The 26,374-nt window shown below is 45.4% G+C and overlaps 1 protein-coding gene, 1 non-coding gene and 2 pseudogenes across 2 annotated transcripts; all 4 read left to right on the top strand.

Annotated features, from left to right (window-relative positions):
- LOC114540837 lies at positions 1–164 on the top strand. The gene has a single exon (XR_003689120.1). It is a non-coding gene; the product is annotated as a U1 spliceosomal RNA (small nuclear RNA).
- Positions 165–885: 721 nt separating this feature from the next.
- On the top strand, positions 886–1,041 carry LOC114540818 (annotated as a pseudogene).
- Positions 1,042–16,655: 15,614 nt separating this feature from the next.
- Positions 16,656–18,287, top strand: LOC114540816 (uncharacterized protein T26G10.4-like). The gene has a single exon (XM_028560870.1). The coding sequence runs from the start codon at positions 16,656–16,658 to the stop codon at positions 18,285–18,287; it is 1,632 nt and encodes a 543-aa protein (XP_028416671.1).
- Positions 18,288–18,622: 335 nt separating this feature from the next.
- Positions 18,623–18,803, top strand: LOC114540861 (annotated as a pseudogene).
- Positions 18,804–26,374: the final 7,571 nt, after the last annotated feature.

The following is a 26,374-nucleotide window of genomic DNA, read 5'->3' as shown; positions in this document are numbered from 1 at the left end:
ATACTTACCTGACGCGAGAGGCACCTTGATCAACTAGGAGGTCCTCTCAGGATGAGGCCCTTTCATTGCACTTCGACTGGGTTGACTCCTGCGATTACCCCTAATGTGGGTAACTCGAGCATATAATTTCTGGTAGTGGGGACCTGCGTTCGCGCTCGTCCCCTTCTCCCTTCCCTTCGGCCATCTCATATTCATAATTCAAAACTGAAAAATCGAAAAACAACAAGTTTAAAACTCAGAAGCGTGCGTGCTGCGTGTGAAAGCTAATAAATAAGAACTTGATTTTTTAACAACGGTGCCGCCGCCGCCGGGTTGTCACAAGTTATTAAGTGTAACCGAATTTCGGAAAATCGTTTGAAATTTGACACCTATTGATCACTTCTCGCTACCGATCGACGGATCGCGTGCCGGTACTATTTATACATACTACCACCGCTACCGCAGCGTCGAGAGCTTCGTCAGGCTATATATAACAACGTCTCGGATAGCACATATGCCGGCAGTACTGTGCATATGGCGCCATGCACCACAACTCTTGCGAGGCAACACATCGACGTAGATAAATAAATAACCAACTATCTATCGGAACTGTTGTGAAAGCAAATGACCGAAAACCGCAACTGAAAAAACAGCTCCCCTAACCCTAACTGTCGACAGTAATGGCTCGGCGGCAGCAGCAAAGCGTGACCGCGAGGACGTCCCGGCAAGCGTAGGCGGCCCGCCGGCCTCGCATCGAACCCGTTCACCAAATAACGAGCAGCAGCGACATTGCTTGTTGGCTTCCTCGTGCCGGCCAATTCTGCTCACTCGATCGCACACCCGCCACCGGGTCAAGCGGGCTCGCCGATGCGCAATAAAGTCGTGGTGGCGAGCCGAAAACGGGTTATCGCTTCTCGGCCTTTTGGCTAAGATCAAGTGTAGAAGTGATTGTTAGTTCCGGTTAATCTCGAAAAGAATATTTGGTAAAAGAAATTTGTTCAAGATCAAGTTCTGGTGTGTTGTTTGTCTTGGTCTTGGTTGTCAGCTGGTGGTCCATTCTTCTGGTGGTCTGCTGGTGTCCTCTGGTCCGTGCTGGTCTCCTTTGGTGGTTGGCTCGGCCGTAGTGGTGCATATTGGTTATTGAGATGGCCTCAATACCACATGCGGAACGTGCTCTTGTCGGTTATCTAGCGGATCTGTCGCTGTTACCTGGCAAATCGATCACGCTGCAGGAATTAGTCGATGATTTCTGTCAGCAGTGCGAAAATGCTCCGGCATTTATCGAGAATGTCATGCAGACTGGTGCTATGTCCGTGCTCATACATTGTCGTTCGGCTCAGGCTGCCACTGAGCTTCGTGCAGCAGGTTTGACCTTTCGGGGTCATCCGCTAAAACTCTCGCCAGCCCCAAGTGTACAATGGGTGAAGCTGACCCGAGTAATGTACGGGACAACTGAGAACACGATCAAGTCTCGTCTGTCCGATTACGGTAACGTGTTGAAAATTCGCCGTGAGCTGGTGAACGGTATTGGAATCTCGGTCTATACAGTAAAAATGGATCTTAAGAAACCAATTCCTTCCAGAATTACCCTAGACCACCATCCGGTAAACGTTTTTTATCGTGGCCAGGCTCAACAGTGCTTTCGCTGCGAGCAGACTGGGCATGTTTCAAAACACTGCCCGCGTAAGAAGACTCCCCCTCCCGTCGGTCCGATTTCAGGCCCAAGCAAAGTAATTGTTCATGAACCAGTACCCGTTGATGACCCCTCATTGGTTATCCCTCTGATTGACACTCCAGCGGAATCCACGGTTTCCGAGGAAACCCTCCGTCACGTCGATACTGGGAAACGTTTACATCCCGAATCCACGACTCAGCTGAAAAAACAACAAAAATCTCTCCCGGTTGAACTACCTATAGACTCCCCTGACACGGTTCCCAAAGATGCTCCTGAAAAATTGCCTTTACCCTTGGAGTCGACAGATATGGATGAAGATCCTCCCGTTGATTATATTGCTTATGAACAAACCCGGTTAAAGCTCGAAGCCTTTGATGATGTTACTAGTGATGACCTAAAAGCCCTTGAAGATCTCACCGAACTTATTCCTGTGGCCGATTTGCTTCGCTTTAAAAAAGCCTTCGCTTACCGCCATCCTACCCTTTTGACACCTGATGAAGAAAACTTCTACTCGGCTGTCCTTGATGCACTCCGTACTCCGGCGTTACCCCCGAACCTTGATTTTCTAGAGTCTCCACATTTTACGAACCCTACTTTGCCGCCCTGCTCGAATCCTAACCATCATGTTACGTATACTCAATACGAGTTCTATATGTCGTGGTTTTATGCTGCGTTGCTTCTGCCGGAGAGACTGAATCCGCCCACCGAAGAGGACCTGTTATGCCTTCGAGACTTAGATCCTGAAACCTTAACAGGCTATTTGACTTTTTTTGCTTATATGCACCCAGAGTACATAACGGACATTGATGCTCTGGATGACGACATGAAACTCCGGTTATACGAGCTAGTAGCCAGTTCCTCTGATCTCTGTTACACATGTTGATCATTGTTTTTATTTCCCGAACTTTTTAAGGTTTCTTAAGAATTAATGGACAATTGACTTGCTGGCCAAGTCTAGCTAATTTCTTCTTTTGAATACTATGTACATATATACTCGCAGGTCTTATTATTACCAGTGCTTAAAATTTACATATTGCACTTTAATGTAATTTTTTAAACGTATAATAAATTGAAATAAGATCAATTGGTCGAGAATTTTGGTGAAGGGGCAATTTAATTGCTGGTCCTTCTTTTTTTTTTCTTAGTGGAGGGAAAAGGAATGTTCTGCCTTTTCCGGTTCTCCGTATTTTATATTATTCTTCTTTCTTTACTCTTTTGAGTGCAAAGCTTAGTCTTTGCTGGACTCACTTCTCCTTTTTTTGGAGGGCAAAGCTCTGCCTTTGCTGGAGTCCCTTTTCTTTTTTCTTGTGGGGGGAAAGGATTAGCCTTTCTGGACTCCACTTTTCGTGTGTTTTTCGGGGGGGCAAAGTGTTTTGTCTTTGCTGGACTCCCTTTTCTTTTTTTCTTGTGGGGGGAAAGGACTAGCCTTTCTGGACTCCACTTTCCGTGTGTTTTCCGGGGGGGCAAAGTATTTTTTCTTTGCTGGACTCCCTTGTCTTTTTTTTCTTGTGGGGGGAAAGGACTAGCCTTTCTAGACTCCACTTTTCATGTGTTTTCCTGGGGGGGCAAAGTATTTTATCTTTGCTGGACTCCCTTCCCGTGTGTTTTCTGGGAGGAAAAAGTTTATCTTTTTTGGACTCCCTTTCTGTGTGTGTTCATCACTGAAGGAACCAAAATGATTCCTCATATTAATGGATCCTCGGATTTAATCATATCAGACAACATAGAAGTTGCGAAAGTCTCAGTTCGAGAAATTATTGATGATTTGCGTAGTGCGTATGATAATTTTTCGGAGATTTTTGAGGCTGTAGTGTTAATTGCTCCTGGTAAATTCCGAGTGACTTGTCGTAGTGCTCGTAAATTGGAGATTGCACAGAACACTTGTCCATTAGTTCGTGGTTTCCCTGCTGAATTTACACCAATATCATCTTTTAAATGGGTGCAAGTGTCTCGTCTTTCGTATGGAATTCCAGATTCTGCTATTCGGGAAGTTTTAGAACCTTATGGTAGAATTAGATTGATCAGATCTGCACAATATTTAGGTGTGTACACTGGAGTGAGGAATGTTTTAATGGAAGTTAAGAACAATATTCCAGCACGTGTTCGAATTGCCGGTCATTGGAGTGCAATTTTTTATAAAGGACAAAAGAAAGTGTGTTTTGGGTGTGGTGACTTAAGTCATATAAGTAAGGATTGTCCTAAGAAAGTAACTGAAGGAAATAATAATCCTTGTTTAGTTGAAGAAGATCCTCCTATTGTTGAGTCCGTTGAGCATCAAATACCAGCTGCCTCTCAACAAACAGAAACTGGTCGGTCTATTTCTTCAGAACTTCCGACTGAGGAGCGGCCTATTGCTTCTTCTGAAGAGATGATGGAATCGATCTCTACAGATCAAAATACCGAAGAGACTGAATCCCAAATTAATAAATCTGTTGAGTCTGTTGAGCATGAAGCACCAGCAGACTCTCAACAAAAAGAAGGTAGTTTAAATACAGAAACTCAAAATACTGAAGGGTATTCTGATCCTTCTGTTTCTAAAGGGACTGAGTCCCAAAATAATAAATGTGTGGCTGAGGTTCGATCTCGTCGAAAGGAATCTTCAATTCATTCTAGAAATCGTTCTCGTAGTCGCTCGCCTTTGAAAGGATCAGAGACAGTTTCTGAATCTGATTCGGATTTTTCATTCAGTACGGATTGTGCTGACCAGGTGGAGGTTGAACCTGGTGAAATAATAAATGATGAATCAGGTGTCAATGGTGACCAAACAGAGTTGACGGTAGATATTCCTCCATCGGATTTAAATGTTTACGCCAAATCTTCCTTGTCCTACGTCGGAAAGGAGGACGTTTCCTTCCGGACCAGATAATCTTGAGTTATCTGATGAATCTCGATCTTTTGTTGCTCTTTTTGAGCAAAATATTCATAATTACTCTCCAGTTGGAGAGTCAAATCTTTAAGAATTTTCTTGATAATTCAAGGGAATTATGTTTAATTTTTCTTTTTAAACATGGTCAGTAGAAATGATATCTCTGTCCTTACCTTGAACGTACAAGGGTTACGTTCTTTAGCCAATCGGTCTACTTTTTTCTCTTGGCTCAATTGTGTCAAATGTGATTTCGTTTCAATTCAAGAAACTCATTCAGTATCTGTTGAAGAATTTGAAGATTGGGTAGAGGAACAAAATTCAAATGGAAATAATAATGTTGGATACAAAGTTATATCTTCTCCTGGTTCAACACGTAGTAAGGGAGTCGCTATTTTATACAAATCGTCGTTTGAATGTCAGAAAATTTTTTTGAGATGATTCTGGTCGTGTCTTAGCTGCTACCTTTGCAGAGGTTTCTAGTGAGTCTTCACCTTTCCAGTTGATCTCTATTTATGGTCCAAACCGTAAACGTGAAGGTGAAGAATTTTATCAAGTGTTATCTGAGTATTTTGAATCTGCTCACCCTGTAATTCTTTGTGGTGATTTTAACACAGTGGTAAATGCAGATATGGATAGAAAGGGTTGTAATTCTTCATCACCTTGGGCGTACAATTGGCCAACAGCTCTTCAATCTTTGTCATCCCACTTTAATTTAATAGATGTGTGGAGATTGAAACATCCTAATGAAAGAACATACACTTGGAATCGTCCTTGTGGCACACAGGCATCCAGACTGGATATGTTTTTCATTTCTTCTCATCTAGTGGAATCGGTTAAGCAAGTCCATATATTTCCTTTTTTCCGTTCTGATCATTCTTATGTGTATTTGCGTTTTACTCCTCCTTTTGTCCCAGCCCGTGGTCCCGGAACCTGGAAAATGAATTTGTCTCTTTTAAAAGATGATACGTATATTTCTATCATTAAAGATTTTTGGGCGGAGTGGCAACAAGAAAAAGACTCGTTCCCTTCTCTGTCACTGTGGTGGGATGCTGGTAAAAAGAGAATTGCGGATATTACTCGCATATACTCTAAGTTTACCATTAGTTCGAGGAAGTTAGAACTGTCCTTTTTAGATAAGTCTCTTCGTGATTTGGACCGGAGATTAGCTAAAGGTGAAGATGTTTCACCCTTGATTCAGGAAACAAAAGCTAAAATTGAGAGTATACATATGTATCGAGCGGATGGGGTTAAGATCCGTGCAAAGGAAAAATGGGCTGAAGAGGGTGAATCCTCAACTAAATTCTTTTTAAGGCAAGAGAAAAGGAAAGCTGTCAGGCGTACTTTTACTGGTATTAAAGATATTCATGGTATAGTTGTTCGTTCAGCTTCTGCAATTTTAAAGGTTTGGGTATTGTTTTATGTGCAATTATTTACATCTATGACTTTATGTCTTTCTGAGAAAGATTTTTTCATCAATAGTTTGACTCGATCTTTATCGATTGCTGATAGACAGCTATGTGAAGGTCCGATTACAAATGCTGAATGTTTGTTTGCTCTTAAGCAAATGAAACTTAACAAATCCCCTGGTCTCGATGGTATTCCTTATGAGTTTTATTCGAAGTTTTGGCCTATTCTTGGATCCGATTTGGTGGAGATGTTTAATGACTGTACGCGCACTGGCCGTCTCCCACTTTCTCAACGTACTGGACTTATTACACTTTTATATAAGAAAGGAGATCGTTTGGAGCCTAAAAACTGGCGGCCTATTTCTTTACTTTGTACGGATTATAAAATATTAAGCAAGGTTTTGACTAATAGGTTGGTTGCAGTGATTGCTTCCGTTGTTGACAGTAGTCAAGCCTGTGGTATTCCTGGTCGGCAAAGTATAGAAAATGTCAGAGTACTAACGGATATTGTTGAATATGCCAATACTAAAAACATTGGTGGCGCAGTGGTTTCTCTATATCAGGAAAAAGCTTTTGATCGTGTGGAATGGTCATTTTTATTTAGCGTTCTTGAGAAAATGAATTTTGGTCCGTCCTTTTGTTCTTGGGTAAAACTCTTGTATACTGATATTTTTTCTCGAGTGATCGCTAATGATTTTGTTAGTGAGCGTTTCCCAATTGGCAGGGGAGTTAGACAAGGTTGTCCTTTGTCCCCCCTTCTTTACATTTTGGTAGCTGAAACCTTGGCATGTGCCATACGAAATAATTCTGAAATAGATGGCTTTCAATTGCCAAATGATACCATAGTGAAGATATTTCAACATGCAGATGATACCAGTGTATTGGTGAGATCAGATCAATCTCTGTGTGCTCTTTTTTCTCTATTCGATCGTTATTATCTAGCATCTAGGGCACGCCTAAATGTAGAAAAATCACATGTACTCTTATTTGGCTCCTGGCAAAACCGCCTTGATTTACCAGTTCAATTACGTTGGTCTAAAGAATTTATTGTTGTTCTAGGCTGTCGTCTTGGAAATAATATTACGCCAGATTGGCAGGGTTTAATTGAAAGTTTTGATGATATTCTTGGGTCTTGGAAGCCTCGTTCGCTTTCGTTTCGAGGTCGTGCCTTGGTAGCAAATGTCCTTGGCCTTAGCCTTTTTTGGTACCAAGCATGATTTTTTGACAGTTCCAAGTTGTAATATCTCGGAGTAACAAATCTTTGTTTCCCTTTGTTTGGAACAAGAAGCGTGAGTGGTTGGCTCGTAATTCAGTTACTCAACGTTTGTCTGACGGTGGTTTAAATGTTGTTGATCTATCGCGAAAAATATCTTTGCTACGAGCTTCTTGGATCCGTCGCTTCTTGATGGGGTCAATTCATCATCCGTGGATGATCTTTTTTGAATATTCCGTCAACGAAGTTTTCAATCGTACTGTAATATCCCTTTTTTCTCTAGATTCAATTCTAGTCTATTTGATAAATCGTTTGCCGAAATTTTATGGATCTATTGTTCGTTCTTGGGTTACTTTAAAGGGACAGTTTTCTGGAGGCCGATGGCTTATTCCTCGTTTAAACGCTCCTTTAGCCATAAACGATCTCTCATCAAAGATTGCCTATTCCTTATTATACCAAAGTGAGCGTACAGAACATCGGGCTGTAGCCAAATTCCGAGATTGGAATATTAACGTAGAATGGTCGGCAGTTTGGTCCAGCCTGGTTCTGTGGCGATATGTTCGTTCTGTCCAAGATACAGCTTGGCTGTTTTTTCACGGGATTTTGCCAACAGCAGATCGTCTTGTCCGTTTCGGGATGGATGTAAACCCTATGTGTTTTTGTTGTCAGCAAGAATCTTTGATACATCTTTTTACCTCTTGTCCTTTTGCCATATCCATCTGGTCCTGGTTTCTTGTTTTGGTTAGAAAATTTAATCCTAATGTTGATTTGCCTCCTGAGATAATCTTGTTTGGTTTTCCATCTCGCATGCGTATTCCTCCTGTATACACAGCTTTGTTAGGTATTTTACGTCATCACATTTGGCTTTCTCGTAATAGCCATCGTTTTGACCAAATCCATCCAGACTATAAACTCACGATTTCCAAGGCTAAAGTTACTTTTCGGTTTCTGGTACGGATGCAGAAACGCCATTGTTCTCCTGAGCAATTTTGTAACAATTGGCTTGTAGATGGTCGTATTGGATCTGTGTCCAATCTTGGTTGGATACATTTCTCTCGTGATTTTATCACGTAAATCCTTCTTCCTTTGTTCTTCGAAGACGCGGCGGTCGCCTTATTGGAAAGAACTGCCGTTGTCTTTGAGGATGTATTGTAATGTAACTGTGTCTAGTATCTCTGTTTGTTTTTTGTCTCATCAATTTTGGCCTGTGGTTTGGTTAGACTTTTGCTCTTGCTAAGTTGCACAGGTAACCATCGTTTAGATGAATTTTTTTGTGTTACTCATTTGGACTTAGGTCTTGATGGGTTACACTGGTGTCTTAGGGGTTGCTCATTTTGATCGCATATCATAATTGTCATTTGTCATCATTGAAATATCATTCACGTGTTGTTTCATGGCATAGGGGAGAGGTTCATAACCTCTGTCGATCTGCGTCACTACGTAGTGGCCCCCTTGGGTGCGGCAACATAAAGGGTCCAGGCTCCATTGCACCGTCGGAGTCGATAAGCCCGTTGTCGTACAACTCAAAATAAGATCAAGTGTAGTAGAAGCGATTCCCGTATTCTTGAAAAGAATAATCTCGTTTGTTAATAAAGTTTGATGCAAGATCAAGATTTGCTGTTGGTTCGTTGTTGGTCTTGTGTGTTCTCTGGTGGTCCATTGGTCTCGTCTGGTGGTCTGCCGGTGTTCTATCGTTCCTCTGGTTGTGGCTGATCTCCTTTGGTGATTGGTTGGCTGGCTGCAGGGACTTTGTTGGAAGAGGAGTTTCTCGTGTCCCGAGAATGGCCTCTATACCACATGCCGATCGGGCTCTCGCCGGGACTCTAGCTGAACTGTCGCTGGTTCCTGAGAAATCGATTACTTTACAAGAGTTGATTGATGACTTTTGTGCTCAAGTTGAGGATATTTCGGCATTGATCGAAAATGTGATGCAGACGGGCGCTAAGTCCCTTCTAATTCACTGTCGGACTTCTCAAGCTGTCACCGAACTCAGTGCCAATGGTTTGACCTTTCAAGGTCATCCCATTAAGTTATCGCCAGTTCCGAGTATCCAGTGGGTAAAGTTGACTAGAGTGATGTTTGGTACAACTGATAACTCCGTAAAATCCCGCCTTTCCGAGTTCGGAACTGTATTGAAAATTCGTCGCGAACTTGTCAAGGGTATTGGCATTTCTGTCTTTACCGTTAAGATGGACATAAAGCGGCCCATTCCTTCTCGCATTACGATTAACCACTACTACATTTTTTACCGAGGCCAAAACCAACAATGCTTTTGTTGTGAACAAACGGGGCATATCTCGAAGAACTGTCCCCGAAAGAAAACGCCTACCCTGCCTCTACCGATTGCAGGGTCACAAAAAGTCGTCCTTCCTCCACCTGTTTCCACTGACATTCTCCCGAATGATAGTATCTCGTTGCAACCATCTGGTACTTCGGAAGAAACTCCACGAAATATTGATTCGGGGAAACGTTTACTTGTAGATGCTTCCTCCGAGCCCACCAAACAACAAAAACGTACCACCTCCGTAGATCAACCAGTCACTGAAGTTACTGATTCTGTTCTACCTCCCCTTCCATCGGATGGGTCTGTTGAGGAAGATATGTCAGATGATGGTCCTGTAGACTATTTTGAATACGAGCAGTCCCGTTTACGCCTTGAAGCACTCGACACGATCACAGATGAAGACAGGCAGAAGGTGAAAAATCTGGAAGAACTTGTGGTATTGACAGATTTACCCTTGTTTAAGAAAGCTCTTGCTTTCCGCCACCCGACGTTACTCTCTTCAGAAGAGAAAGATCTCCTTCCTTCAGTTATTGAGGCAATTAAATCGCCTTTTGTCCCTCCAGAGTTGGATTTCCTATCAGACGAGTGTTTAACCCAAGCACCGGTGCCGGACGATGTAACTCCAGATCCCACGATCTCATATGTTCAATTTGAGTTGTTCTTTGCTTGGTTTTTCGCTGCAAAAGCGTTGCCAGAGTTGCTGAAGCCTCCTCCGCCAGACGACCTGAAGTCCGTCAACCAGATTGATTCATTAACACGGATTGCTTACCTGACGTTTTTTGCCTATTTACATCCTGAGTATATCAACGATATTGATGATATTCACCCTGATATCAAGGATTCTCTCTTTGCTCTCGTAGCAAATGGGAACGCTCTGACTTGTTAATGTAGAACATTAATTTTATTTCCGGTAATTTAGGGTTCTGAAAGAAGTAACGGACAATTGACTTCCTGGTCAAGTCTAGCTAGTTACATTCGATCCGATACTATGTATATATAACCTGTCGGTCTTATTATTTCCTGTACTTAAAACTTACATCTTGCACTTTTATGTAATGTTCTAAACGTTTAATAAATTAACATAAGATCAAGTGTAGAAGTGATTCCGGTAATCTCGAAAAGAATATTTTTTGCTCAAAGAAGTTAGTTCAAGATCAAGATTCGGTTGGTGTTTGATTTGGTCTTGGTGTCAGCTGGTGGTCTATTCCTTTTGGTGGTCTGCCAGTGTCTTTGGGTCTCTTTGGTCAGTGCTGGTCTCCTTTTGGTGGTTGGCTCGGCCGTGGTTCATTTTGGCGCGTGCGTGTTATTGGGATGATGTCAATACCGCATGCGGACCGTGCTCTTGTCGGGCTTTTAGCTGAATTGTCGCTGATACCCGGCAAGTCGATTACACTGCAGGAACTAGTTGACGATTTCTGCCTGCAATGCGAGAATGCCCAGGCATTCATCGAAAATATTATGCAAACTGGTGCAATGTCTGTGTGATTCACTGTCGTTCGGCTCAAGCTGCAACAGAGCTTCGTGCTGAAGGTTTGTCCTTTCGGGGTCATCTGCTGAAGCTATCACCTGCCCCATGTACGCAATGGGTAAAGTTGACTCGTGTTATGTACGGGACCACGGAGAATATGATCAAATCCCGTCTTTGAGATTATGGCACAGTATTGAAAATCCGTCGTGAACTCGTGAAAGGCATCGGTATTTCCGTCTACTCCATCAAGATGGATTTAAAGAAGCCTATTCCATCCCGAATTACGCTGGATCATCATCCGGTCAACGTCTTTTACCGCGGCCAATCCCAACAGTGTTTTCGCTGCGAGCAAACGGGGCATGTTTCGAAACATTGCCCACGAAAGAGAGTTCCTCCTCCCCTTGGCCCAATTTCCGGCCCAAACAAGATCGTTCTCCCTGTTGATGTCCTCCCAACGGATATCCCTCCGGCCAATGCATCTGCCGCAGAATCGACGACATCTGCTGAAACCCTTCGCCAGGTTGACACTGGTAAACGTTTGCATCCGGATCCTACAACGCAGTTGAAAAAACACCAGAAATCCCTACCTCCTGCGGAACACAAAGATGCCCCTGTTATAGATTCCAGTCCTGAAGAGGTTCCAGTTCAGGAACCCACAGATCAGTCTGAAAAGCAAGAGAAATCCCACCCTGCTGAACAGCACGAAGATGCCCCTGATGCTGTGCCTCTGCCCGAAGAGTCAGCGACTGATATGGTTGAAGATGTTCCAGTGGATTATGTTTCATACGAACAGTCCTGTATAAAGCTCGAAGCCTTTGATGAAGTCACTGAGGATGATCTTAAAGTTATTAAAGATCTGACTGAACTCATCCCTTTGGCTAACCTGCCGTGTTTTAAAAAAGCTTTTGCTTTTAGACACCCCACGCTGCTGACACCTGAAGAACAAGATCTCCTTCCCGCTGCTCTCGAAGCCATTCGTGCCCCTGCATTACCTCAGAACCTGGACTTTCTTGAAGCTTCTTTCTTTACGAAGCCTCCCTTACCGTCCACTTCAAATCCCGATCATCCTGTTACTTATGTAAAGTATGAACAATATATGTCTTGGTTTTATGCTGCGTTACTTATGCCTGATAAACTGAAACCACCCTCTGAAAAAGACTTGTCATGCTTAAAAGATTTGGATCCTGAAACTCTGATTTGCTATTTGCAATTTTTTGCTCATAGACATCCGGAGTATATCGCTGACATTAATGCTTTGGATGATGATTCAAAATGCCTATTATATGAATTAGTAGCCAGTTCCGTAGAACTTAGCTATACATGTTGAACATGTTTTTATTGCCAGAACATTAAAACGGTTTCTCAAAGACTAGTGGACAATCGGCTTGCTGGTCAAGTCTAGCTAATGGTCTTTTTGAATACTATGTAAATATATCCCGGTAGATCTTATTATTCCAGTTCTTAAAACATGCATATTGCACTTTCATGTATACAGTTTTAAACGTAAATAAATCAAAATAAGATCAAGTGTAGAAGTGATTGTTAGTTCCGGTTAATCTCGAAAAGAATATTCGATAAAAGAAATTGTTCAAGATCAAGTTCTGGTTTGTTGTTTGTCTTGGTCTTGGTTGTCAGCTGGTGGTCCATTCTTCTGGTGGTCTGCTGGTGTCCTCTGGTTCGTGCTGGTCTCCTTTGGTGGTTGGCTCGGCCGTGGTGGTGCATATTGGTTATTGAGATGGCCTCAATACCACATGCGGAACGTGCTCTTGTCGGTTATCTAGCGGATCTGTCGCTGTTACCTGGCAAATCGATCACGCTGCAGGAATTAGTCGATGATTTCTGTCAGCAGTGCGAAAATGCTCCGGCATTTGTCGAGAATATCATGCAGACTGGTGCTATGTCCGTGCTCATACATTGTCGTTCGGCTCAGGCTGCCACTGAGCTTTGTGCTGAAGGTTTGACCTTTCGGAATTGTATTGAAAATTCGTCGCGAACTTGTCAAGGGTATTGGCATTTCTGTCTTTACCGTTAAGATGGACATAAAGCGGCCCATTCCTTCTCGCATTACGATTAACCACTACTACATTTTTTACCGAGGCCAAAACCAACAATGCTTTCGTTGTGAACAAACGGGGCATATCTCGAAGAACTGTCCCCGAAAGAAAACGCCTACCCTGCCTCTACCGATTGCAGGGTCACAAAAAGTCGTCCTTCCTCCACCTGTTTCCACTGACATTCTCCCGAATGATAGTATCTCGTTGCAACCATCTGGTACTTCGGAAGAAACTCCACGAAATATTGATTCGGGGAAACGTTTACTTGTAGATGCTTCCTCCGAGCCCACCAAACAACAAAAACGTACCACCTCCGTAGATCAACCAGTCACTGAAGTTACTGATTCTGTTCTACCTCCCCTTCCATCGGATGGGTCTGTTGAGGAAGATATGTCAGATGATGGTCCTGTAGACTATTTTGAATACGAGCAGTCCCGTTTACGCCTTGAAGCACTCGACACGATCACAGATGAAGACAGGCAGAAGGTGAAAAATCTGGAAGAACTTGTGGTATTGACAGATTTACCCTTGTTTAAGAAAGCTCTTGCTTTCCGCCACCCGACGTTACTCTCTTCAGAAGAGAAAGATCTCTGAAGGTGCTGAAGGTTTGACCTTTCGGGGTCATCTGCTAAAACTCTCGCCGGCCCCAAGTGTACAATGGGTGAAGCTGACCCGAGTAATGTACGGGACAACTGAGAACACAATCAAGTCTCGTCTGTCCGATTACGGCAACGTGTTGAAAATTCGCCGTGAGCTGGTGAACAGTATTGGAATCTCGGTCTATACAGTAAAGATGGATCTTAAGAAACCAATTCCTTCCAGAATTACCCTAGACCACCATCCGGTAAACGTTTCTTATCGTGGCCAGGCTCAACAGTGCTTTCGCTGCGAGCAGACTGGGCATGTTTCAAAACACTGCCCGCGTAAGAAGACTCCTCCTCCCGTCGGTCCGATCTCAGGCCCAAGTAAAGTAATCGTTCCTGAACCAGTACTCGTTGATGACCCCTCATTGGTTATCCCTCCGATTGACGCTCCAGCGGAATCCACGGTTTCCGAAGAAACCCTTCGTCACGTCGACACTGAGAAACGCTTGCATCCCGAATCAACGACTCAGCTGAAAAAACAACAAAAATCTCTCCCGGTTGACCTACCTATAGACACCCCTGACACGGTTCCCAAAGATGCTCCTGAAAAACTGCCTTTACCCTTGGAGTCTTCGACAGATATGGATGAAGATCCTCCCGTTGATTATATTGCTTATGAACAAACCCGGTTAAAGCTCGAAGCCTTTGATGAAGTGACTAGTGATGACCTAAAAGCTCTTGAAGATCTCACCGAACTTATTCCTGTGGCCGACTTGCTTCGCTTTAAAAAAGCCTTCGCTTACCGACATCCTACCCTCTTGACACCTGATGAAGAAAACTTCTACCCTGCTGCCCTTGATGCACTCCGTACCCTGGCTTTACCCCCGAACCTTGAATTTCTAGAGTCTCCGCATTTTACGATCCCTACTTTGCCGCCCTGCTCGAATCCCAACCATTCTGTCACGTATACTCAATACGAGTTCTATATGTTGTGGTTTTATGCTGCGCTGGTTATGCCGAAGAGGCTGAATCCGCCCTCAGAAGAGGACCTGTCATGCCTTCGAGGCTTAGATCCTGAAACCTTAACAGGCTATTTGACGTTTTTGCTTATATGCACCCAGAGTATATAATGGACATTAATACTCTGGACAAAGATATGAAAACCCTGTTATACGAGCTAGTAGCCAGTTCTTCTGATCTCTGTTACACATGTTGAACATTGTTTTTATTTCCCGAACTTTATAAGGTTTCTTAAGAATTAATGGACAATTGACTTGCTGGCCAAGTCTAGCTAATTTCTTCTTTTGAATACTATGTATATATTTACTCGCAGGTCTTATTATTTCCAGTGCTTAAAATTTACATATTGCACTTTAATGTAATTTTTAAACGTATAATAAATTGAAATAAGATCAAGTGTAGTATCTGTTCTTATCAGCTTAATCGTCGACCGAAGAACAATCCCAAGCAAGTTTTCAGAAGTTTTTGGCTGCAAGAAGAAGTCCCGCGTGCTGGTAAGTGGCTCCCTGGCCTTCCTCTCAAAGAGGATATGTTCTGGGCTTAAGGATCTTCAACTCTGGGGAACCTTTTGCTCAGTTCATAGACTCTGCGAGTTGAACCAGGTCCACTGTAGGTCCTGAGGAGTTGATTATCTCTCCTCTCGGCCGCCAGCTTCCCGGCAAGATGGCTTGCCTTCCTACTGCCCGTCTCGAGTGTATCGTACCCTTCCCTACAACCGGACTGCCATGCCCGATTTGTAAAAAGACGCAACGTGACTCTTCCCCATTCAAAACTCACACCCGTCGAGTTCACCATGTGAAAGATCCCGAAACCCCAACAACATGCTCAATTTGCGGCCAGGTTTTTAACACTTTCCGTGCCGGATCAGCACACTTCGCACGAAAACACCTTACTCCAGCGTCAACCCCATCTACTCCCTGCAATGTCTTACCAAAGACCCCTCCACCGGCATCTACACCTCAAGTTATCGACGTACTTGCAAGCGTATTGAATCCTTCTCGAAGCCCAAACAGCGACCTCCCTCCCGAAGCACACAAAGTTGCCAAAACCCCTGAATCTACACGGAAAATCATCCAGAAAATTTTGGAAAACTCTGCGCCACCCCAACCACCTCGTGATCCCTTCCCTTGTACGAGCGCTGAATCTACACCACCAGCATCGACAACTTCCCAAAGATTGGTATCTCCAGAGATACCACCCCCCATACCTGTGAACAGTCGCTCCACGATTTGTCCGCGACCAGAGAAAGAAATTCGGCAGCTCATTCGCCACTACCATAGGAAACCGACAACACACCTGCAAAGCACAACCCCCCCCCCGACGACAGTCAACCTCTCCACCGCCCTGCATCACTCACGAGCCATCAGCCACCATCCAGCACCTCAATAATAACCTAACTTGACTTCGTGCCACCCTCGAAGATGTTGATTGTGATGATGATAGTTCCTCCTCCCTGCCTACACCTTCCAGTCCCCCTATTCCCGATTCCCAAATACCATCAACCAACAACCCTATGTCCCCCTTCAACTCTTCACCCACCCTATTCACCCCATCACAACCCTCCCCTCCACCCCAATCCCCTACCACTGAAACTTCCTCGCATAATCGTGCCAACCCATCCACAAGGGAAATCGACCCACCGGCATCCCCACCAAGCGAGTCCCTACACCACCTAGCTCAAAACAATGTAGACCTCCAAAATTTCCAAGACCACTGGACCACTACATTTTCCACTCAGCTTCCTTGGGAAGAATTCGCTACACAATGCGAATTATTTGCCGAATCATCTCGCACTCTGGCAACATCCATGAACTCCCAAAATAGACCCCCACGTCAAAACCCTCCACCACAACAGCAACCCCCTAGACGACCACCACAAGGGAGACAAATTGCCAACTTCAATCCCACAGAAGCTTGCAAAATCCAAGGCCTATATCGACACTCCAAGAAGCGCGCAGCTCGTAAAATCCTTGCCACCAACAATACCACCTACACGGCCCCCACGGGCCCATCCTATTCAACCTCTGCCTAGAGCTCGTCCTCCGCACCATCAAGTCCAAAGCTGCTTCGCTCAACAATGGTACCGTTATGCACTACAACTCACCCATGTCAGTCCTTGCGTATGCCGATGACCTGGTTCTCGTGGCCCGCAACAAAAGCACCCTGCAAAAACTCCTGGACTCTGCATCGACAAGTGCCTCCACAGTTGGCTTGGAATTCCGTCCCAACAAGTGTGCGTCCCTCTCCTTTGTAAATGAACGGCGTCAACCACAACGACTCGAATTGAATGAATTCATCGTCCAAACCCGACCCATTCCAGCAATGTCACATGATGAGCACTACCGATACCTTGGCGTTCCCATCGGAATGATCCACCGAATAGACGACATTCCATCTATCGTCCCCCAAGTTATCGAAGATATCCACGCTATCACCAACTCCCTACTTGCACCATGGCAAAAACTGGACGCAATCAGATCCTTTGTAGAACCGTGCCTCACCTATGCCCTTCGTGCTGGCAACCCCTCCAAGCAATCCTTAGAACCTCTCCGCACCGTTCTAATCTCATCGCACCGCACCATATATGACCTCCCGAAAAGATCCACCCAAGCGTACTTCTTCGCCTCTAAACACGTCGGCGGTCTCGCATTTCAAGACCCCACAAAAGAAGATGACGTTCAAGCTATCGTGCAGGCTATAAGAATCCTCTCCTCATCCGACCCCACAGTAGCTGTGAGCGCCTGGAACGAACTACGTAGTGTTGTCAGCTGTGCCACATCATCCAACCCTACTCCAGCCCTCCTGACAGAGTTCCTCTCCGGATCCACCAGTAACCGCTGTTCCAACCTGAACTATGCTGCCAGCTCCTTGTGGTCTCGGTGTTGCAATGCCTGCCGCCGTCTGAAGGTCTCCTTCCACTTCTCTGAGACTGACCTCATCTCCATATCAGCTGACGACTCCGCCAAGATCCATGCCAAAACAGCTTCGCAGTTTCTCCACCGCCTTATCCAACAAAGAGCTGCCAATACCCTCATGTCCCTACGTGACCAAGGCAAAGTTGCCCAATCGTTAGCGACGGACTTGTATGCGAACGGCTCAACGTGGACTCACACCGGTGTCAACATGAGATTCAAAGATTGGAGGTTCATCCACAAAGCCAGATTAAACCTTCTACCAACCAATTCCGTCAAAGCCCGATGGTGCAACACCTCTCCTACCTGTCGCCACTGCGTCGAAACCGAGGCACTACCGCACATCCTTTGTCATTGTCGTCCCGAAATGGTCTCTATCCGTGCCCGACATAACAAGATTGTTCACCGTATTTCTCATGCCATCCGTTTCGGCCAAGTCACAACAGATCATGCTATCGCCAGCGCCAAATCTCGCCTCAGACCCGACATAATCGTAGAGGAAGACAACCAAGTTCTGATCATTGATGTCACCTGCCCATTCGATAACGGTCCGACTGCACTAGAAGAAGCTGCTGCCGCTAAAATCAACAAGTACGAAGTTCTGAAAGAACATTTCACCGAGCAGAACCGAGTATGCCACATCCTACCATTTGTTATTGGCGCCCTGGGTTCCTGGTACCCTCCAAATGAAGCAGTCCTACAACGCCTTGGCATGACCCGAAGCTACCGTTCTCTATTCCGGAAGCTCTGCTGCTCTCATGTCATCCAAGGCTCCTGCGATATCTTCCGGCTCCACTTTGGTTGGGACCAAAACGCATCTGAGTGATGCTCCATTTATTTTGGTCTTTTACACGTGCATTAGGCACTCATTTACCTTTTATATTTTCATTCAGACTCTCTCTTTAACCTTTTTTTTTGTTTCTAAGCCCCCTTTTTTTTGTTATGCACACACTTAAGCCATTCGGGCACATGAATCACTAGGTACTCGAACTTGAGAGAGCCCCACTCTTGTTTCGACATTTCAAATTGCATGGATCCAAATTTTCAGTTCACATGTTAGGTTATATTGTTGTCTTCCAGCCCTTAGTTTCATATTTAGTACACATTATAAGTGAGAATGATCACCTCACCCCCTCAGCACTTAGGTTAGTAAACTGTCCCATCACTTTAGTCATTGTTGAATAGAACTCTGTTCTTATCAGCTTAATATCTGATATGTTAGGCAATGCCTAACTCATATATTAAACTGATTTTTGGCCTTCGGCCTTGGGATTGAAGCTTGCTTCGCCCTGGCCACGGGTTGTCTCAGTATTGCACTACATCCGAGTACGGCCCTCTTCCCCTCAACGCGAGGGGAAGAATCAAATCATTTGAATCGAAACAAAAATGTAATATGAATTCAGTAACACTGAAAACTCGCTCAGTATATGATTCTATCATATATAGTATCCGATCTAGTAGCTATCTATCTATTATACTCAGCCATGCAGCCCTACATATATTATTATTCAATGCAATAGCTTAATTAGTATTGTTCTTTCTAAACTGATTCCATTTCGCTAGAGTTAAACCTCACATCAACTCATGCCGCTTTCCATTTCAGACGAGCCGCCGCAGTCGCCGGACTCCTCGATCGATCGGGAAACCAGTTACAAAAAGCCACCGCATTCAGGTAACCGAAACGGCGTACGTACGTACTTGTATGAATATTATTCACTAGTGGTAGTAACGCTAACGACCGCGATCGAAACGTTTTGTCGCCACAATTATAAGTCAACGGCGCTGCCACGAAAGCATACTTACCTGACGCGAGAGGCACCTTGTAATTTTAGGGTGTCTAGTCTAGTGAGTATCTTTTCCCAAGGGGGTGAACACTAGGTTTACTGGCCCTTGTTTCTCTTCTTTGATTATTTATTCAGGGGGGGCAAAGGACGGCCTTTGCTGGACTCCCGGTAGGTCTTTTCTTTAATTTTATTGTATTTTATTTTATTTTATTTGGGGGGCAAAGGACTAGCCTTTGCTGGACCCCTTTCTTTGTTGTTTCTTTTTGGGGGGGCAAAGGACTGCCTTTGCTGGACCTCCTTTCGTGTCTTTTTTCAGGGGGGGCAAAGGACTAGCCTTTGCTGGACCTCCTTTCGTTTTCTATTTTCAAGGGGGGCAAAGGACTAGCCTTTGCTGGACCTCCTTTTCTGTGTTCATTTGGGTGGCAAAGTCCTTGCCTTTGCCGGACTGCCTTGCGTTTTTTTGAGGTTGTTTTAAAGCCTCTTTTGTTTTAAACACCGTTTGTTCTTTTCTCGGCCTTTTACTACACCAGTTTCTGGTATTTCTGTTTTTGTCTGGGGCCGTTGTTTGTTTAATAATTTTTAAAATGTCTTGCCCTAATTTCACCGCCGAGGATTTTGCAAAGTGGAATAAAACATCATCCATTTTCAAAATCCCGGCCCGTTTAATATCAAAGGAGGGCATTAAAGATGTTAGAGTGGCCTTGATTGATGCCATTGGTGCAAACAAGGTTTTGTGTGTGCAGGCTCTGCCGGAACATTGTTTCCGCGTTGATTTTAAGGCAGAGTCTGTTAATTCAAACTACCAAATTAATGGTTTAAGTTTTCGTGGCGTTACCATCACACCCACACCGGCATATGAAACACTAACACGTGTCATCGTTGACCGTGCGCCAATCCATATGCCGGACAATTATTTTGTTAATGCGTTGTCACCATTCGGTCGTGTCTCTCGCGTTCAGCACCTTGCTGTTCGCAAATATCCGAATATCAAAACAGGGACCCGTATGGTGACAATGTCTGTATTAAAGCCTATCCCGCCCGTGCTTCAAATTGCTAACTTTTCCTGTGCAGTGAAGTATCGTGGCCAGCCAAAGTACTGTTTTGGCTGCAAGTCTTTTGGACACTTGCCTCGTCAGTGTCCAGTTGTTAAAGACAAATCCGATAGGCCTGCCTCCAAGGGATTGTCTCTTCCTCCTCGCTCCAAGCGTGCAAAATCTTCCTTGTCCCGGTCGGGCGATGGATGCTTGTGACCGCGAGGACGCTATTGTGGCTGATGCTCAAGCCCACCCCGTACCTTTACGTGTGGTAGAGTCTGCAACTCCATCTCAGACTTCCGCTGTGCCGATGGAGTTTTCTTCGGAAGCTCCATCGGATAATAGGTCGGGGCTATCAATCTGCATCAGCCAGTTCTCCAGCTCAGAGTCGGTCACCTTCGATGGCTCTTTTACCTGTGTACGTCAGGTATCTATAGTGGAGCATAGGGTTGTTAAGCCTCGCCCCCCTAAGAAGGATAACCTTATCCGAAAAGGGATCACTAAGCGGCGTAAAATCAATCGCTCTTCTCTTATTGAGACAAAGCGTGCTTCACCTGCTGCTCCATCTACGGCCACAAATAGTGCTGTTTCTCTTCCTCTTCCTGCTACGTTGGACATCCCAGCTATTCCAACAGCTAATCGTTTTCAGGCCCCTCCAAGACCGTCTGGAGGACCTAACGATTTGGATTCCTTGGACAGTCGGTCGTTGACACCATATGGTCGTCTCTCGACTGTTCAATCGCGCAGTTGAAAGCCTTGCCTTCTCCAAGAGAACACGGTTGTCTCAACACCTCAGCCAGTGCTCTCGGAATCATCCTCGCAGGCTTCAGAGGGAGAGTTTTCCTCACCCCAGCTACACCTCGAGGGTTGACGCCGAATCGGCAATTGTCCCCTTGATTACCGTTTCTCTGATGGACGGTACTCCGAATCAGTGGGGGAATGCTGGTTCTTCTTCTGCTCTGTTGCCGGGGCATCATCTGCAGCATCTTCTTCCGTGCCATCATTGCGTGGCCTTGACTCGCAGGTCGAGTCTCCTTTTATAGTTTCCGGTCCTCGGAGTGTTCATTCCGAAGACCTTATCGACGCCTTCTTCCACCCAGGCTCAATTCGTTCCCTCTCTCTACTGAGGAGTCGTCGCTGAACCTCTTTCCATCAGGAGGCCAGCGACCATTATTTTTCGGCGGAGTTCGTTTCTCCCCCCTCTGCTTTCCCAGCACTTCCTGCTTCTTCGCAGGAGTCTGTGTTTTATCATTTTCTAATGTACAGGCTGCTGAGCCTGAACATTAATGGTCTTAATGACCATTTGCGCGACCGCTTTTATTGACTGGTTGAAATGCATGAGAGTTGATGTGTATGTTTGCAGGAAACTCATGCCGCCTCTCATGCCGTCATTAAGAGTTGGTTCCGCAATACCGATTTCTCAGTAGCCTCATCTTCCATTTCAACGAAACGTTGTGGGTTGCTGTTATAGTAACAAAAGTTTTCGATTTGTGAAGTCCGTAGGGATGACCAGGGTCGTTTTGTTCAGGCAGATTACGCTAGATGATAATAAGATTCGTTTCGTCTCGCTATATGCGCCGAACACAACCCGGCGCGCAACACCTTCTTGCTTCAGTTGCCGATCTGATGGACCTCTCATCACCAACGTATATGGTGGCGATTTTAACGCCGTGCTTGATCCGAATTTGGATCGCCGGCGTCGCAGGTCCTATACTGGAACATCAAAGAACTCGCTGAGGCAGGAGAGTGTTGCAGCCTTACAGTCTCTGCTATCTGCCACGCAAACATATCCTGTGTGGAGACCCTTCACCCTTCAGACACCACCTTTTCTTGGGACCATGCTTCAGGAGAATTCTCCTCCCGTATTGACATGGTGTGGGCTCCCACTATTTTTGAGCAGTCCATTGTTAGCTGCGAATATCACCCCTGTTTCTTTCTGACCACCGTTATCTATTGGTTAATTTTAACGTCGGTGACTTTTTTGTTCGTGGTCCGGGTTTGGAAATTTAATACTTCCCTATTGGAGGATCCAGACTTTGGCAAGCTTGTGCGATCCTTTTGGTCTTTTTGGCAGGGCCAGGAAAACCCTTCTACCTATAGTTCCTCCCGTGATTGGTGGGATCAGGGGAAGTTTTATCTGCGGGAGATCACTCGTTCCTTCGCTTGCTCCAAGGCTGCCGGTCAGTCGAAGGAGAAGAAGCATTTAGAGAGGCAAATCAAGAGCCTACAGTCTCTTTTCGATGCGGGTGATTCTTTTGCTTTTGCCCAACTTTGCTCGCTGCAAGAGCAGCTGCGTGCCATTCACCTCAGGGAGGCAAAGGCCTCCCAAGTTCGCTCTCGTGTACGCTGGGCCGAGGAGGGGGAGACGTCGTCCAGCTTCTTTCTCAGTTTGGAGAAGAAGCATAGGGCTAAGCAATCCATCGCCAAGATACGTGACCCCGACTCTGGCATCATTCATCACGACCCTTTTCACATTTTGGGTACGTGGCAGCGGTACTACGAGCGGCTCTTTACCACCGAGGTGTGTGACACCACCGCGCAAGGAAATGTTGAGAAATTTGAAACGCTCCCTCAGCAAGGCAGACATGGAGTCTTGCGAGGGAAAATTATCAAGCCAGGAGTGTTTCGGGCTCTCTCTGGCATGTCACGTGGCAAGACCCCAGGTTCGGATGGCTTCCCGATGGAGTTTTTCCTCCACTTTTGGGATGACCTCGGAGCAGATCTTGTCCGTGTTTTGAATATTGCCTATGATGAGGGCTGCTTATCTACATCTCAGAAACGTGGCCTCATCATAGTGCTATATAAAAGGTGACCATTTGGAAACAAAGAACTATCGTCCCATCAGCCTCCTCAACGTGGATTATAAGATTGCCACCAGAGCTTTGAGTGGTAGGCTGTTGCTGTTTTAGGATCCATCGTCGGTTCGGATCAAACATGTGGCATTCCTGGCCGCACAATCTCGGAAAATCTCTCGCTGGTGAGAGACCTTATCGAGTACGCCGACCGATCCGACATGCCCTTGGCCATTCTCTCTCTAGACCAAGAGAAGGCCTTTGATCGCGTTAACTGGGCTTTCCTCCAGCGGGTTCTGGAGCGCTTCGGTTTTGGCGAGTCCTTCCGGCGATGGATCAACCTTTTTTATACAAACATTGAGTCTGCCGTTGTCATCAATGGTTGGACTTCTTCTTTTTTCTCCCCTCTAGGGGTGTTCGACAAGGGTGTCCGTTATCACCCCTTCTTTACGTGCTTTGCATCGAGGTTTTAGCTGTTGCCATCCGTGCTTGCCAGATATTCCGGGAGTAGCCTTGCCGGGGCGTGATACTTTCTTCAAGTGTTCCGGCTATGCCGACGACACGTCAATTGCAATCACGACGGACGGTTCTTTCGAGGCTGCTTTCGGAGTCTATGCACAGTACGAGCTCGCCTCCGGTGCAAAGCTAAACCGCACAAAATCTAAGGGTCTTTGGTTGGGAGCTTGGAAGGATCGCCAAGACTCTCCATGGGGTATCAAGTGGGTTAAAGAACTCCCACTTCTTAGAGCAACCTTCAGCGCTGGTGACTATTCCGTCGCCACCTGGGAAGCTCCGGTTGCGAAAGTCGAGTCTCGCCTGGCCTCATGGAAGGGTCGTCAATTGACCTTGCAGGGCAAGGCAACTGTTATAAATACCCTTGCTCTCAGCCAAATTTGGCATCTTTGTCATAACTTTGTGATCCCAGATTGGGCTTGTCGCCGCTTGAAAAAGGCAGTCTGGGGTTTCTTTTGGTCTGGTCGCAAGGAGCTTGTGGCCAGGAAAACCGTTTGTCTTCCCAAGAGTCAGGGTGGGTTTGGAGTAATAGACTTTGAACTGAAAGCGCTGGCGTTCTCTGTTCAATGGGTCCGCCGCTATTTCATGCTCACCCCTGGCAATTGGAAGGCCTTTTTTAGTTTCTTTCTGATTTCTTGTACTTCTCTCTATCCAGCACAATTTTTCGCTACGAGTAACCACACACGTCAGTTACTTTCTCTCCTCTTTCCATACTATCAACAAATCGCACGTGCCTGGTCCACTTTCGACGGTGGAACTATATCGGGCGTCCCATCACTTAGGGTCTCTACTCCAAGACCTCGCGTCCTGTTTGATGTCACCTCCCGTTCGACCTACGTCATCGGTCGAAACAGAATTCAGCACGAGCCTCACTGTATCGGCAAGTTCTTACCATCCTATGGCCACCTTTACTGGTCTGAGACATGGAATCAAATCCATGCTACATCCCTGGACCGGCCCATAGTTGATGTGAACTGGAAGATCGCGCACGGAGTTCTGTACACGGCCTCCCGTCTCGTTACTTCTTTCGGGATGGCCAACATAGACCTCCAATGCCATTGCCGTGCAGCTGACGAAACTCCGGAACATCTTTTCTTCGAGTGCTCGTATGCCCAAATTCTGCTGGGATGGGTACATTACCATCTGTTGCTGGTCGACAAGAATGCGGAACCGTTCACCGTCAAAGAGTTGTTGTTTGGCCTCTGTAAGCAGAGTCGTCCCGACGTCCCTATCGTCATCAAGTGGATGCTTCAGGTGGTCAAACATCACTTATGGGTTTCCAGGTGCGATTTTCGATTTCGGAACATCGTGCGGACGGAGGCAGAGATTTTACAAGCTGTGATAGAGAGAATCAAATTTCTTCTTCGTGTCCTTGCTCGCCGTTGCCGTTCTGTTAATGATTTTAAGACCTTTGAGATGGAATGGCTTGCAAAGAAAACTTTTGGGCACTTTGAAGGCGAGAAGCTGGTCTTCTTTTTTAACTCTATATATTAATATCTTAACTTTTCATATTTTTTCTTATTTTTACCAATAGGTTTAAATATGCCCACCGCGTCAATAAATAATAGCGGGTGTATTTAAAGAGGTGGTAGGGATCGTCCCCCTAGCTCGTTTGCGTGCCGGTCGCACCCTCCTCGATTTTGGTTAAATCCATTGCACTTTCCTCAGTAGGAACGGATTTACCAAGTTCAAAATAAAACTTACCTGACGCGAGAGGCACCTTGTAATTTTAGGGTGTCTAGTCTAGTGAGTATCTTTCCCCAAGGGGGTGAACACTAGGTTTACTGGCCCTTGTTTCTCTTCTTTTATTATTTATTCAGGGGGGCAAAGGACGGCCTTTGCTGTACTCCCTGTAGGTCTTTATTTTATTTTATTGTATTTTATTTGGGGGGCAAAGGACTAGCTTTTGCTGGACCCCTTTCTTTGTTGTTTCTCTTTGGGGGGGCAAAGAACTGCCTTTGCTGGACTCCCGTTCTGTGTCTTCCAGGGGGGGCAAAGGACTAGCCTTTTGCTGGACTCCCTTACTTTTGTGTGGTTTTTTCTTGGGGGGGGCAAAGGACTAGCCTTTGCTGGACTCCCTTTTTCTGTGTGATTTACTTTGGGGGGGGCAAAGGACTAGCCTTTGCTGGACCTCCGTTTGTTTGTGCGTTTTTAGAGGCTGTTATATATTTAAAGCCTCTTCTGTTTTAAATTTGATACCGTTTGTTGGTGTCTTTCCTTGGCCTTTTATACCAGTTTCTGGTATTTGTGTTTTCTTTGTCTGTGGCCGGTCTTTGTAAAATTTTTTAGAATGTCTTGCCCTAATTTCACCGCTGAGGATTTTGCGAGGTGGAACAAAACATCATCCCTTTTTAAAATCCCAGCCCGCTTAATTGCCAAAGAGGGCATTAAAGATGTTCGGGTGGCCTTGATTGATGCCATTGGTGCCAACAAGGTTTCGTGTGTGCAGGCTCTGCCGGAACATTGTTTCCGTGTTGATTTTAAGGCAGAGTCTGTCAATACCAATTACCAAATTAATGGTTTAAGTTTTCGGGGTGTTACCATCACACCCTCGCCGGCATATGAAACGCTAACACGTGTCATCGTTGACCGTGCGCCAATCCATATGCCGGACAGTTATTTTTCAAATGCCTTGTCATCATTCGGTCGTGTCTCTCGCGTTCAGCACTTGACTGTTCGCAAATATCCCAACATCAGAACAGGGACCCGGATGGTGACAATGTCTATTTTTAAGCCTATCCCGCCTGTGCTTCAAATCGCCAACTTTCCTTGTGCGGTGAAGTATCGTGG

The sequence above is a fragment of the Dendronephthya gigantea genome, unplaced genomic scaffold (genome assembly GCF_004324835.1).
Source record: "Dendronephthya gigantea isolate DGI-Jeju-01 unplaced genomic scaffold, DenGig_1.0 000250F, whole genome shotgun sequence".
Lineage (NCBI taxonomy): Eukaryota > Metazoa > Cnidaria > Anthozoa > Malacalcyonacea > Nephtheidae > Dendronephthya > Dendronephthya gigantea.
The sequence above is the reverse complement of the archived record's forward strand: the minus strand, read 5'-3'. Positions and strand labels throughout refer to the sequence as shown.

Bases quoted from the DNA above. Each gene is read 5' to 3' on its own strand.
- LOC114540816 (XM_028560870.1), top strand. From the start codon at position 16,656: ATGTCAGTCCTTGCGTATGCCGATGACCTGGTTCTCGTGGCCCGCAAC.